Source organism: Poecilia mexicana, unplaced genomic scaffold (genome assembly GCF_051168715.1).
Source record: "Poecilia mexicana isolate PSO_F unplaced genomic scaffold, ASM5116871v1 scaffold_5, whole genome shotgun sequence".
Lineage (NCBI taxonomy): Eukaryota > Metazoa > Chordata > Actinopteri > Cyprinodontiformes > Poeciliidae > Poecilia > Poecilia mexicana.
The window spans coordinates 28,730,152-28,743,859 of NW_028263374.1; the positions used below are offsets into that span (position 1 = coordinate 28,730,152).

General features: G+C 37.2%; 2 protein-coding genes across 4 annotated transcripts in view; one reads left to right on the plus strand and one right to left on the minus strand.

The window, feature by feature from the left end:
* Window positions 1–8,371, plus strand: part of chd6 (chromodomain helicase DNA binding protein 6) — a 67,842-nt gene extending 59,471 nt beyond the window's left edge. For all 3 annotated transcript variants that reach the window (XM_088005864.1, XM_088005866.1, XM_088005865.1), the window contains one exon: window positions 316–8,371. In XM_088005864.1, the coding sequence (XP_087861990.1) occupies window positions 316–1,323 (1,008 nt within the window). In that variant the 3' untranslated portion in view covers window positions 1,324–8,371. The remainder of the gene's footprint in view (window positions 1–315) is intronic.
* Window positions 8,372–9,238: 867 nt separating this feature from the next.
* Window positions 9,239–13,708, minus strand: part of rspo4 (R-spondin 4) — a 29,205-nt gene continuing 24,735 nt past the window's right edge. Inside the window, exon 5 of the mRNA XM_088005867.1 lies at window positions 9,239–10,887. Coding sequence (XP_087861993.1) covers window positions 10,772–10,887 — 116 coding nt within the window. The 3' untranslated portion in view covers window positions 9,239–10,771. The remainder of the gene's footprint in view (window positions 10,888–13,708) is intronic.

Consider the following 13,708-nt stretch of genomic DNA (forward strand, 5'->3'; position numbering starts at 1 on the left):
TGTTGTGTTTAAAGTTTCAGTTTGAACCTGAAGCTCATTTTAAAACTTTTTGGATGATTTAATGTAATGAATATTTATTATTCCTTATTGACTTATTGATCGTCTTATTTTTATGTTAAACTTTATTGAAATTGGGGGCATTTTTTCTAAATTAGTGTTTTGTAGGTGTGTAGTGTAAATTTTAATTTATTGTTTCCCTGCTGAATGTGGATGTTATCACAAAAAAATAGTAGCAGTAATAAATAACATATTAAAGTGAATGTTTTTATCTCAGAAGTTTAAAAGTTTCTTGATGTTCCTTGGCTCTTGCTCCAGGGTTTCCTTCCTGAGGGAAAGTTCTCTCGGATCCTGACGGAACCGGTCAACCGGGACCCGGGTTCACGTCGCCGCGGACGACGGCCGCGCAGCGAGATGCCGAAGCCGCTGCTGTCCGTGTCGGACTCCGCCTCCCCGGGCCTCGGCCCGCCGCTCTACATGAATGGCGGCCTGATCGGCAGCATGGACTCCATCGTGACCCTGCAGAACCTCCGCGGTGCCATCCCCGGGATCCCCATCATGGCGGCTGGATTTCCACACGGATTCCCCGCGGGGAGCGGCGGGTCAGCGGTGGACGACGCTAAGAACGGGCTGAGCATGCTGCCCATGATGCTGCACGGCATCCCACACCCGCACGGCGCCGCCGCCGCCATCCCGCAGCACGCCCTGTTCAGCGTCAGCACCATGATGGCGCACGCACCGCCGCCGCACTCCTCCGCCTCCGCTTCTGCATCCACCGTCACCACCACAACTGCAGCGTCGGAGGCAGCCAGCCCGTCATCGACGACCGCCGCCGCTGATCGAGAGAGCAGCGCTGACAAGGAGAAGCCAGCAGAGGGCGCCACGCGGCCGGCGGAGGCGGCGGCGGCCGTCATCACCTCCACCAGCAGAGTGCATCACACCTTCAACCCCTTCCTGATCCCCGGCGTGTCGCACGGCCTGCTGTACCCGCACATGTTCCTCCCCCACGGCGGCATCATGGCGCTGCCCGCCATGGCGCCGGGCGGCGCCGATGGCGTGCCGGGAAGCCCCAAACGGAGAAGGAAACGGGCGAAGGAGGAGGAGGAGAGAGAGAGGGGGAAGGCGGGAGACGCAGAGGAGAGAGAAAGTACAGTTACCGTCTCCGCGTCCTCGTCCGCCTCGCCGCCGAGCGAGGAGAGCCGGGCCGGCCGGGCGGAACCGGACTCCATCAGCCACGGCGAAAAAGCTGCGGTGCCGGAGGAGAAGGAGGACGGGTCGGAGGAGACGGGGGACGAGGTGGACAGACGGGACGGCGAGGCGGCATAGGACATCGTCTCCCCGCGTCTCACTGCAAAAACACAAAATGTCCACAAAATATCGCCAAATGTTTCTGTCCAGTTTCTACCGCAAATATCCAATCACACTTAAAATGAAACAAACTAACTGACGACAAACTTTTCAGAAAGAAATAAGAGCTTGTTTTACATCAGGGGTGTCCAAACCTTTTGGACTTGAGGACCAAAAAAACCTTTGCGGTGTAATTATGGACGCACCGATCCAGTTTTTACCAAGACCGATATCTGAGGTTCAGTCGATCAGAGGCAGAAAAAAAAATGAACTGACTTAAATAGTTCCTTTTTTTTAAACACATACATAAATGTACAGAATTACAAATTAATTTAACACTGAAATATATAAATAAATATCTTCACACGTTTGGTGAAACATGTAAAAACAACTTTAATTTGTTCAGTCAGACCAGTGGAGTAGAACAGAATAAATAATAAAGAAACTGAACTATTTAAAAATAGACTACAAAAACCTTCAAATGGATCAGAAAGTTCAGTTAGGAATCCTAAATAAATAATAAAGCATAGAATTAGACTGAATAGATCCGACACATTGTTACCGATACCCTGCATCAACCCGAACTGGGCCGATACAGATATTAATATCGGATCGACTCAGCTCTAAGCATAATGCTTTAAATGAAGTAGTCAGATTTCCTTTTTTGTTTTAAATAATTATGGAGCCAAAACCTGATTGTGGTTTTGCAGATTTTTCTTATTAAATAAATATTTATCAGGTGTTTATTGGATAAATACTAATCATTTTGTCAGTTCAGGTTTGGAACTGGATAGATTTCATCTGCGCAAAATAATGAAACACTTTGTATTTTAACAAGATTTCAATTGTAGATTTGTATTATTGTTGAATTGCAGTCTGGGGCCACAAAAGGTCAGTCCACGAGCCGTAAATGGCCCCTGAGCCTCACTTTGAACACCAAGTTTTAAGTTATTAATACGATGAAAAGTTTCCAGTTCAGCTGGTGGATTATTTTATCAATATGAATCATGTACTTGAAACAAGCTCCTATATTGTGCTGAAATGTTACTTATAAGTTAGATTTGTTTTATTTTAAGTGTAATAAAATATTTCCACTATAAACTAGACTGAAATATTTGGTAAGGTTTTGTGTTTTTGCAGTGTAGTAAGTTGCTCTCTTCTCCGCTGAGCAGCCGTGTAAAGTTTGTGCCGAGTCTGTAAGTCAACGTCCATGTAAAGACTTTTATTATGATGATGATGATGATGATTATATTCAACTTGTTTATATACCAGGACCCCCCCCCCCACCCTCTCCACTCCACTGTAAAAAAAGAAAAGAAAACACGAGTAGAGTTAAATAATCTCCGTATTCCTCCCACCATCCCGCATCCAGACTGAAAACAGGAGGGAGAACCGAAGGAAGGGAGCGATCCAAAATGGTTCCTCTGCACTGTAAAAACATCACACCAAAACTATTTTTTTCATCTGGTTTCTACTGAACATATAATCATACGTTTGAATTAAGACAAAACTAACTTATAAGTAACTTTTTAGCATTTTTTAGGTCAATAATTCCTTAATATTGATGTAAACGTACTGAAATAATCTGCGCATATAAGTTAAAATGTCTTGTTTCACCTGTAACTAGTATTTTTTTCACCAATATTTAGGAATTATTTACTTAAAACAGGGTGCTCAAAGTGTGGGCCGGGGGCCGTTTGTGGTCCATGAAATGATTTTGTTGGGCCCTCTGGTCAAGAGTCATAAAAATTTAATCGAGGAAATAAACAATTGACGACCCCAAAATTTTGGAATCAATTTCAATTTTTATTTTTAATGATTTACAGATTTCATAGAAGTTTTACTATAAATTTAAAAAAGTGAGACATTTTTGCATTTTTAATTTAATTTTGTGGAACGCTAATAATTTAAATTTGCCAATTTTGGCAAAACGTTTGTAGACTACTGGTTTCTACATATTGCTGAAAAGTTACATATAATTTAGTTTGTCTTAATCAAGTGTACAAAGATATTTCCACTAGAAACTAGACAAAAAACTGTTGATTTTGTTTGTTTTTGCAGTGCAAAACATGTGCAATACTTAAAAAAAACTGCCATCCGAATTAATCTGAAATAAAATCCCACACAGATTTGATTGACGCTGAAGCATAAAAGGCTGCAGAAAAATGTCTTTTAAAGTTCCTGCGTTCAAAATTTTTAATTAAAAAAATCATTTAAAAGTGCTGTCAAAGCTAATTAAAACCGAATTTTCTTATTGTTTTTTTAGGTAAAACGTATATTGTGACAAAACACAACACTAAAATACGGGAGAGAATTAGTGCCACATGAAAAAAAAATTTTTGATTTTAATTGTCTGAGATTAAAGTCAAAATTCTGAGAAAAAAGTTTGATTTTTTTATGGCACTAATCTTCTTCCATACTAAAAGGCTGCACCTTAAACTTTACTTTGATCATTTTTCCACTGCTAACATGAAAAGCTAAATTAACTCCTGCTCTTTAATTCAAAAGCAAAGAACAATCATGGGATTTGTTTCGGATCAAGCCACAGAGTCACTTTGGGAGATTCCTCCCCTTTAAAAAAGTGGTCCAGTCCAATCAGGAGCTCAACCCGGCCACCAGGGGGCAGCAGCAGGCAGTTGTAGATACAGACAGTGGTAGAAGAGGGTGAGTTTTCCTCCTGAAATCATTGGGAAAAGTGCAAAAAGACTCGAATTTTGATCTGAAGCTCCAATTTGAGGTTTTGTCCTGATTTTAGAAAAGAGAAAAAGAGACTGAACACCTCGTTGTTTCCTCAGATTGCAGTTCAAACATGTAATATTTCATCTGTAAATCTCTCGCTGTACATTGCTGTCTTTTTTTTAAGTGCTCCATGTATCTCTGTCCTGTTTCCGCCGGGAAGCAAACCGACTGTACTGTACATGAAAAGGATGCAAGTCGCTGGATCTACTCCGATTTTCACGACATGGTGGAAATGTTTCCGTCGACAGCTTTCCGTATCCCTGGTTTTCATCCATGGAAACGCCTTTTTTTGGTTTTTTTGCACAGCGTCTTTGTGTGAACCTGTTATTTTTTTTATTATTTTTTTTTTCCGTTGCGGCGTGTGAGCGACTGGGAGAAAGTTTGGATATGTGCATGCATGCGCACACTTTTTGCTGTGTTTCGTCCTGACAGGTCACAAAAAAAGAAAAAATCCATTGTTGTTGCCTTGTCACAAGTTTGTGGCTCCATATAATTTATTATATTTTTTTGTTAGTTTTTTTTTTTTGCCAAACTTTCACCAAATATTATTTCTCCTCAGTTTCATTGTATTCTTCAAAGTAAAATGCCTTATTTGTAGCTAGTATGTTTTTGTATAGCTGGTCTGTTACATCTCCCCCATCAGGTGGCGTTTTTTTTTTATTTTTTATTTTTTTATGGAGACCCAACAGAAACAAATCATGCCGCAGTTTTTAACTCACTACATTGACTCCTAAAAGGCCAATCAGTCGTCCCTCAAAGCACAAACGTTTGCGTATCAGTGCCTCTAAAGTTCAAACACTTTCCCTCGTGTGGGCTTCACTTGCACATTTCGTCCTGTTTCCATGGCGACGGGGTCACCAAATAAGAGATCGTTAATAATGGTAGTGGAAGGAGCCTGTGACTTGTTTTTTCTATGGCATATGGATATTGTAGATTTAAAAAGAAAGAAAAAAGGGGTAAATTTCGACCAAAAAACTTTTGAAAAGTCTAAAATTTAGCTGCAAAAACTCAAATTGTGAGATTAATTTCATAAATTTTCTAGAAAAAATTGCAGATAATTCTGAGTTTAAAAAGTTTAAAATTTACTGGAAAGCCCTCAGATTTTGAGATTATCCTCAAATTTTCTAGAAAACATGGAAATTTCCGAGTTTCAAAAGTGGAAAATGTTTTACTTTTCAAAGTCGGGACATTTTTGAATGTTTAAAATTGTCTACTTTTTCCTTGTGTTTTTTATTTTTTCTAGAAAATTTCTGAGATTTTTTTCTAAATATTTCTAAAATATTTTGAATTTCTTCTTGCAAATGTTTGACTTTATAAACTTAGAAATATCAGGGGTGGGGGTTATAATTTTTTATTTCAAAATTATATTCTTTTCTAGAAAAATTCTGAGATTAATCTCCAAATTTGAATTATTTCAAGTAAATATTTTGACTTTTCAAAGAAGTTTTTTGGTGGAAATTTACTCCCTTGTTCCTTATTTTTTATGGTCCTAATAATACTCCATTGTAGTTTTCATACAAATTGACTTAACTCTTTTTTTATTATTTCTTTTTACAGTGGGGTTGTGTGGTGTTTTTCTGAGCAGTCAGTATCTTACGTGTAGTTGAAAGTGAGAAAGAGCAATATATTCATAAAGTCATCTACTTTACCATCTAAAACAACTTAAAACTAAAACATGATTTATTTCCCCTGGCAAACCTGGCATGACAACCAAATCCATTTAATATATTCATTTAAGCTAACCTAGCATAAATGTGTGAGCTGCATTTGCCAGTTGTTTGTTCTTTTTCACTATTTTTATATCTAAACTCTTTTTTTTCACCAGGAGAAAAGAATAAGTGTATCTAAACTGGGTTTAAAAAACAAACAATATTTTCAAATGTACAGATATACTGATGCTCTTGTGAAAAAAAAGCCCCAGAAGAAAATGGTAAAAACATTTTAAATAATTTTTTTAAGTAACTGACATTCACTGTTAAAATAAATAAAAATTATGACAAAGTTTTTCATGATAAATGGTAAACAATATGATAAATTCTGACATTTACTTCTAGGGCTGGACAATAAATAAATAAAATATATTGCAATAAACACATGATCAATATCAGTAGATCAGCTAGGTTGGTGGAATCAATTGACTCACTCACTCTTTGGTTACTTAGCAACTCACTCACTCTTTGGTTACCTAGCAACAACTTGAGTAACTGGTGCTGCAGCACTTTAAAGTTTTGCTTGTTAACTGCTTAAAAATAAAAATCAATGGAGTAGAGTGAAAACTGGACAAAACAGGAAAGCTCACACTGCCTATTCGGCAGTATTTCAGATATTTAAGACGAACAACAAAAAAACCTGATCAGTAATTATCAATGTTGACTGATGCGAAACGCGTATATACAAGTTTATCTTTATAATACCTACTCTTAACTGATTCTTTAAGCTAGGATCATATGTTTACATGTTTCCAGAAGAACTCTGAACATCCTCTTCAGAAAACAGAGTTTCTTCAGTCAGAGGCTTCTTCAAATTCGCTGTATCAGACTGCTACAGGAAATCTTTTGTAGATAGCCATCGCCATCTATAATATAAACTTTGATGCATTTGAATTTGTATGAGTTACAACAGCACTTAGTTTCCATTTAGGATAAGTAAAGTATTTTTCAATTTGAATTTGCTGCAGTTAAGATACTGACTACTCAGAGCTACACTGCATAACCACATTTTAAATTAAAAGCGCACTTTTAGGTTAAATTCAACTCTGAAATTCAGACATCGGCAGGAAAACCGCACAGGAACATGAAGTGGCATCTGTTAAGTCGGTAGTTTGACCCTCACTGCATTCCTTAGCTGCACGATGCCTTCTGTTTTCTTCTGTTTCATCTAATCTGTTCATTTCATTTTTTAAACGAAGATGAAGCTGCGGCTGCGCATCACTTCCTGTTCTCGCGTGAAGACTTGAAACGGACTCGTGGCAACCACGTGCTTTCTGTCAACAGTGTTTATTTTTTCATGGAGGTCACCTCAACGTGTAAAACTCTGATCAGAGATGATGTATTTATTGTACAGTTCTTGTCTTTACATTGTTGTCTCACGACTGATTGATGGCTGTTTTTGTTACCCTGAAATACAGAAGCATTTTGGTTCACATGGAAATTAAACGGATCTGCGTTTCTGTCGCCTGACAGATAATCTCAGTCTGGAAGCTGGAAATGTCCAGCTGGGTTTTTTCCTTTAAGCTCTCAATACTTGTTCGCATTTAGGCACCAAGGTGGCTGAAAATGATAAATATACAGAGAGATGCGATGGAGCATTAGCACCATGCTAAGTAAATAATAATAAAAAACCCATAAAATTATGAGAATAAACTCACATGAGAATAAAGAAATTTTGTTTTATTTCGACTTTGCTATACAAATAAACTTGATTATTACTTTATTCTTGTAATTTTACGACTTTTCTCGCTTTATTTTTACTTTATTCTCGTAATTTTAGATTTTATTTTTTCTTATTTTGGCTCTAAACTCCGTCGTACAAAGATTATTCAGACCCAGAAGAAAAAACTGGCTGCAGAATCAACTAAAATACGATTTTAAATTCATGAGAAGGTAGGTTGTGCGTTTCCTCATCCATCCTTCAGCTTTCGTTTTGAGTTCGCTTTTTAAATTTTTGCAGCTTTTATTCGTGTTTCGGCTTAAAAGGATAAAATCTGGAAAACCTCACATTGAGAAAATAGATTTAGTCCAGCTCACCTTTAAATATTTGTCGTTATTTTTAAATATTCAGATAAAAATCTTGGGTCAGGTTCTTGTTTTCTGCCAGATTCACAGCAGAGACCAGAATCTTCTCCCAGTTTTGATTTGTTTTATTTTCCCATGTAATTTTTATCTTTAAAACATCAAATCTGAAAGTTTTATCCATTTATTGTGCCTGTTTTATTCTTTAGAGGTCTACCTTAAGGCCTTGGATCGATAAAACCTCAGTCAGTGATGAATACAGTTTCAAATGCAGTTTGGTGTCTGAATAAACTCACCGCTCAGTCAGGATGGCGTTGCTGAACAAAGTGCAATGTAAAGGTCAAAGGTCACAGGAAGCGTCTGACCCTGACGCTGCAAACCCATCATAGCTAGAAAACATAAATCATCTGGACTTCATGGGGTTTTTATCTCATTTGGTTACTTTTCTTTCTTATTGTTATCTATAGCGCTCTATATTCCCATGTGGACCAATCTGACAAGTCAAAACATGGTATGTGTGATCTTTTATCGTGCAATAAAAGATGACTTTCAAGTTCTCCTCGTCTGTCCTGGATCATTTAATTTATTTTCTTGGTGAATAAATTTAAGGTTTGGTGAATATTTAATCAACTGGTGTTTCTGTATCTCAGAACTACGTTGGCGTTTTACAGTTACTGTAGATAGAAAAAATGAAAACATTTATGCCAAAAAGCTCAGAAATTTTCAGACTAATCTCAAAAAATATCTAGAAAAACCTGAAAATTTCTGAGCTCTGAAAGTTGACAATTTGTGATAAGTTCAAAGTTTCAAAAGTCAAAAATATTCAACGAGAAAAACAGAATTTTTGACAATCTAAAAAAAATTACCAGTAAAACTTTGGCATTTGCTGAGCTCCAAAAGTCGAAAATTTGAGACAAAAAACTATTAAAATTTTTTTAGATTAATTTTAGAAATTTTCTAGAAAATTTTTGAATTTGTTGAGCTACAAATAGTGGGAATGTGCAAGAAAAAAAATCTGAAATTTTGAAATTAATCTCAGCAAAAAGTGTAGAAAAAAACTTGTTTTTATATACATTTCTAGTAGAACTTCTAGAAATTTCCTGAGTTTCTTGGCAGACATTTTTGACTTGGAGTTTTTTCTGGACAATTTCTGAGATTAATCTCAAAATTTCTAATTTCTTTCTTTCTTTTTGAAGAAAAATAAATGTTATACTTTTTTAATCTACAATGGCGTACAACTAACAATACTGTTATTCTGTGATATTACCAAAACACACTGCAACACATGGCGCATGTTTCTCTCCAGCAGTTATCAGGCAGCAGAAAATAATCAGAAACTCGCTGCCAGGCAACAGCGCTACCAACTGCGCCCCCTGTTGGCCAGCAATGAAATGACTGAGAAAGAAATCACACCATCCCAAAAGTTTAAAACAATAGCAGCTTGTTTTAATCTTGTCAGATTATTTCGTGGTCATCAGAAAATAAAACAAACAAAAGCAAAAATCTTACATGTTCAAAGAAACATGCATGAGAAGAAAAGTTAGGAAATTGCAGTTTTTGTAAAATTAATCAAATTGTCTGAAATTGGCATATTTTTCATGATTTTTTTTAAAGCTTTTGCACATCTGAACCCAGAATAATCTGTGATAATATAAAAATACACATTTACAGAGTGACACATCCATGTTGTGGAAAAATTTCCCATTTCGTCTCTTAAAAAAGTGATAAATATTTATTTGGTGGGGGGAAAAAAGAAGAGATTTTATTCGCTCTGGAGAAAAAAAGGAAGAAAACTCACATGTTGTCATGCAAGCTTTACTTGTGCAATATCAGATAAATCATCCTGGATCAAAATATTCATCATGTATACAGCTCAATTATATTACACACAAACTGACAAACGAATAAACTGCGAGATAGTTTGGACTAAACATGCAGTGTTTATTATTATCAGCCATTAAGATGCACCAGAAAAACTCCTTTCTTTCATGTTTGGCCAAATTTAGAGGAAATCAACCAAAACTACAAAATAAAAACCTTTGAAGATAATCCAAATGGAATCCTCCAGATATTTTACTGGCTTACTGGTGGATTTGTGGGAAATAGTGCAGCAGGAAATATTTTGGTCCATTTTAAACTCATAAAAATTATTCAATTTAAATTTTTCTATGCCCAAAAAAGAGACTATTTGCACTTTTGCCCATTTTTTCTCCAATATATTCAAAATTTACAAGTTCAAAGTTGGATAAAAACATCTGAGAAACCTCCTGAAGTTTTAAGTTTCATTCCTAAAACATCCAACATGGCTGCTCTGGGGGGGAAACGCTATTCGTCAGTAAATCTTGTTAACTTCATGACAGTAATCTCTGTTATTCCCAGATCCGCATTCCAGTTTTCCGACTGCTTTAAACGCATCATTTCTCAGGCTGAATCTAATCTCCAATCTGGCTTCAGTGATAAATATAAGGCGCTAACTTAGATTTTTTTTCTTTTTTTCTTTTCAGCTTTACTTTTGTCTTCAAATAAGACTGAAAATAAGGTTGAAATTTGTACTTTGACTAGGCCATTTTAGCACCCAAAGCAATAATATAATCACAACCTGAGATTTGCCACTTGACCATTTTTCCCAAATCAAGTGGATAATAATTCAGTTAAACACTTTTATCCAAACATTTATTTTTCATGTAATCTAACCCAGGTTAGGTTTTTTAGTTGAATGATGATTGCAATAAAGTTGACAACGATGGAATTTGATTAATTGACTTAAAAAGCGAATCAGAGGTAAATTCAGATCAGTGCAGCTCGAGTAGAAAGTGACTTTTCAAATCCTACTTTGATTTAATGTTTGGAAAACACATTTTATTCACACATCATGGGGCTAAACTGAACAGTCGGTTCAGGTTATTTTTGTCCTCCGTGGTTCTGGTTCTGCGGGCTAACATGGAGCTGGATCCGGTTCAGGCGCCGCCGCTGATGATGTCTGTTGTTGCGTTAGCCGAGACGCTGGCGAGGAGCCGCAGTCGTTTTCTCTCCCTCTTTCTGCCAAGTCCTGCTTTTTTATTCCGTCTTTTTTCTGACAGGTGAGAGGAAGACAAACGGCGGAGGAGAAAAATGGGACATGAAAACTATGAAGGTCAAATATTTCTGTCTTTTCTCTCTGCGGTTCACATCGTTTCACCCCCGGTAAACCGCGTTTGATCTGTTGGTAGCATCGTTAGCATTGTTAGCATCACAGATAGATAGATAGATAGATAGATAGATAGATAGATAGATAGATAGATAGATAGATAGATAGATAGATAGATAGATAGATAGATAGATAGATAGAATCCACCTGTTTATAGTTGAGCCATAATGAAGCATTTATCAAGATATTTATTATTTTCATGATAGCACTAGTCCAAATGTAATATTTGTTTCTGGTTTCTTAATTGGTGGCTGTAAGACGTTTTTATGACTTTATTTTTGTGTTTTTATGATGTAAAGCATTTTGATCTGTTGTAAATATGCTCTACAAATAAACTTAATTGACTGATTTGTATTAGCTGAGTCTTAAAAGTTATGAATTTCTCTATATTTCAGAACATTTCATGATCCTTTTCTGTAAATCAGGGCAGTCTAATGTGTGGCTCGGGATCCATTTATAGCTCAGGAAATGATTTTGTTGGGCCTTTGACCACAAGTCAAAAACGATCTGTAGACCTGTTAAAGGGTAACGTTACGTGTGCCAGATCCCACCCCATCTCCCTGCTGGAGGGCAAAAAGCTGCTCGCCTGCAATGACTAGCATTAGCTGTCAAGTTGTCAATATAATGTCCTAAATCTAAAATATATGTGTAATCTATAAAAGAAAACGGATGCAGTGCTTTGCTACTAATTGTCAACACTATAACATCTAGATAACACGTCAGGAAAAGTTTTAATTATGAAAAAAATAGTGAGGGAGAGGGAAGTATGCGAGTTATGCTAGCTTGACTGTGACAACCTTAACATGTAGATGTGATGTGGAATTCGTTGTGTTTCGGTTCAGTTAAAAAATAAAAAACAGCTGACCCACACACCAACTCTGACACATCATCAGTAGAGCAGCTAATCTACCACCGCTGTTAGCTTAGCTAATCTGTGTTAGCTTAGCTAATAGCCGCAGTAGCTAATCTACCACAGCAAGCAATCATTTTTCAATAATAGCAAAATAAACAGTGTGAGAAATGTTTGCATGGTTTTTGGTGTTGAATCCTGAAACATAAAGTAGCGTTGTTGTCAGTTGCTATGGCAATGAGTCTGTGTGTAGCGCCAACAGCAGACAGCTAGAAAAAAGTGGTTTTTGAGTTCAACAGTTTTTCTGCTTTTTTTTCCCCTTTGCTGTGGCACAAAATACACAATTAATAATACCTACATCTCCAGGTTTTCATTTAGTTAACGGTTTGCTCCACCGCAGCAGTGCGGCTACGGATGAGAAGCAAAGAATCGCCTTTTCGCCTTCCAGCGTTGAGCGCATGCGCAAAATTTCCAGATGTAAACAGTAGTCCATAACAAGAGGAATTTATTGTAATAAGGCTTCACATGATCCTGTTTTATAAATAAATAAAATGGTAAACTTGTTTTTCCTCCAGTGACTCTTCAAACATCGGGAGGAAAAACGTTTTCTGGCTCTGCTGATGCGTCTCAGGTGTTCTCCATCCTCAGATGGCGGTCCAGGCCCGCCACCCGCAGGATTTTTGGGAACTCGTCCATCATTTGGCCAGAAGAAGAAGAAGAAGAAGAGTCCTCCAGGTCGAGTGTCAGGTAAATATTCTGGGTGATGTATCGCTGCTTTGATGGTTGGCTGCAGAGATCGGATTATATGATGCTTTTACAGCATAGGGACTCCAGATCACTCTGCTACATATTTTCAAATTTTTACATCATAACTCATGTATCAGATCAGGTGTGATGATTCGGGTCCGGCTTGGATGGAGAAGCTGCTGCTCTGGCTTCACCTCGTTTGGCTGCAGTTTAAAAAGAATCAGATTTACTGCAGAAGTCAGAGCATTTTGAAGGTTTTCTTGAGAACAGGATGCAAAGGAAGCAGAAAGTGTCAAATCTTTTTCCCTGACCTGATTTTCTGCTGCACTGCTTCCTGGTGAAGTTTAATTGGTCGCAGATTGGTGCTGCAGCTGATGAGGAGTTTGTCCAACCAGACACCGCTCTTCGTTACGATCGCCTAGCATGGAGCTTTCATGACTCTTCATGTCTTCTCTCATCATGTTCTTCGTCATTGAGTTTCCGGGACAATCTTTTTGCATTTAAATTTTGTCTTTAAAGTGTGGATTAAATTATGAATAACATTTATTTATCTTACATACAAAGAGACGCAGCTGAATTTTAAAATACCTCAGTTCTTGTACTTTTTTCGATAAAATACTCACCTGGCTGGATTTCTGCATCTACAATGTATTCTAGTTCGCAGATTTGATAGTAGCTGCATTTCCATTTTTTTTTGGAATTACGGTGTTTCCATTATTTAAGAATGGAATAACAATAAATTTGTTATTCACGAAAACGTCAACATCATACTTCTACCACTTCCTGTTGTCTTCTTTGTCGTTTCTGCCAGTAGTAATATCAGGTAGGTGATCATGTGACTCGTGTGAATTTGTGTGAAATTGCACAAATTGGAATCACGACCAGTGGTGCAGTTTTACAATGAAAATCCAGCTAGTAGAAAAATTGTTTATATCGGCATTTCATTTTACACCGATTCCTTCTGAGACAGAGGTGGTTAATATCATTATTTCTATCCTTTTCTGACATAAATCTGAAGTTTATTTACTAAACAGTTCTGGGAAACAAAAATGTGTTCAGTGTTTCCCAACCTTCATGATTTTCTATGTAATTAACTGTCTAATGTGAGTG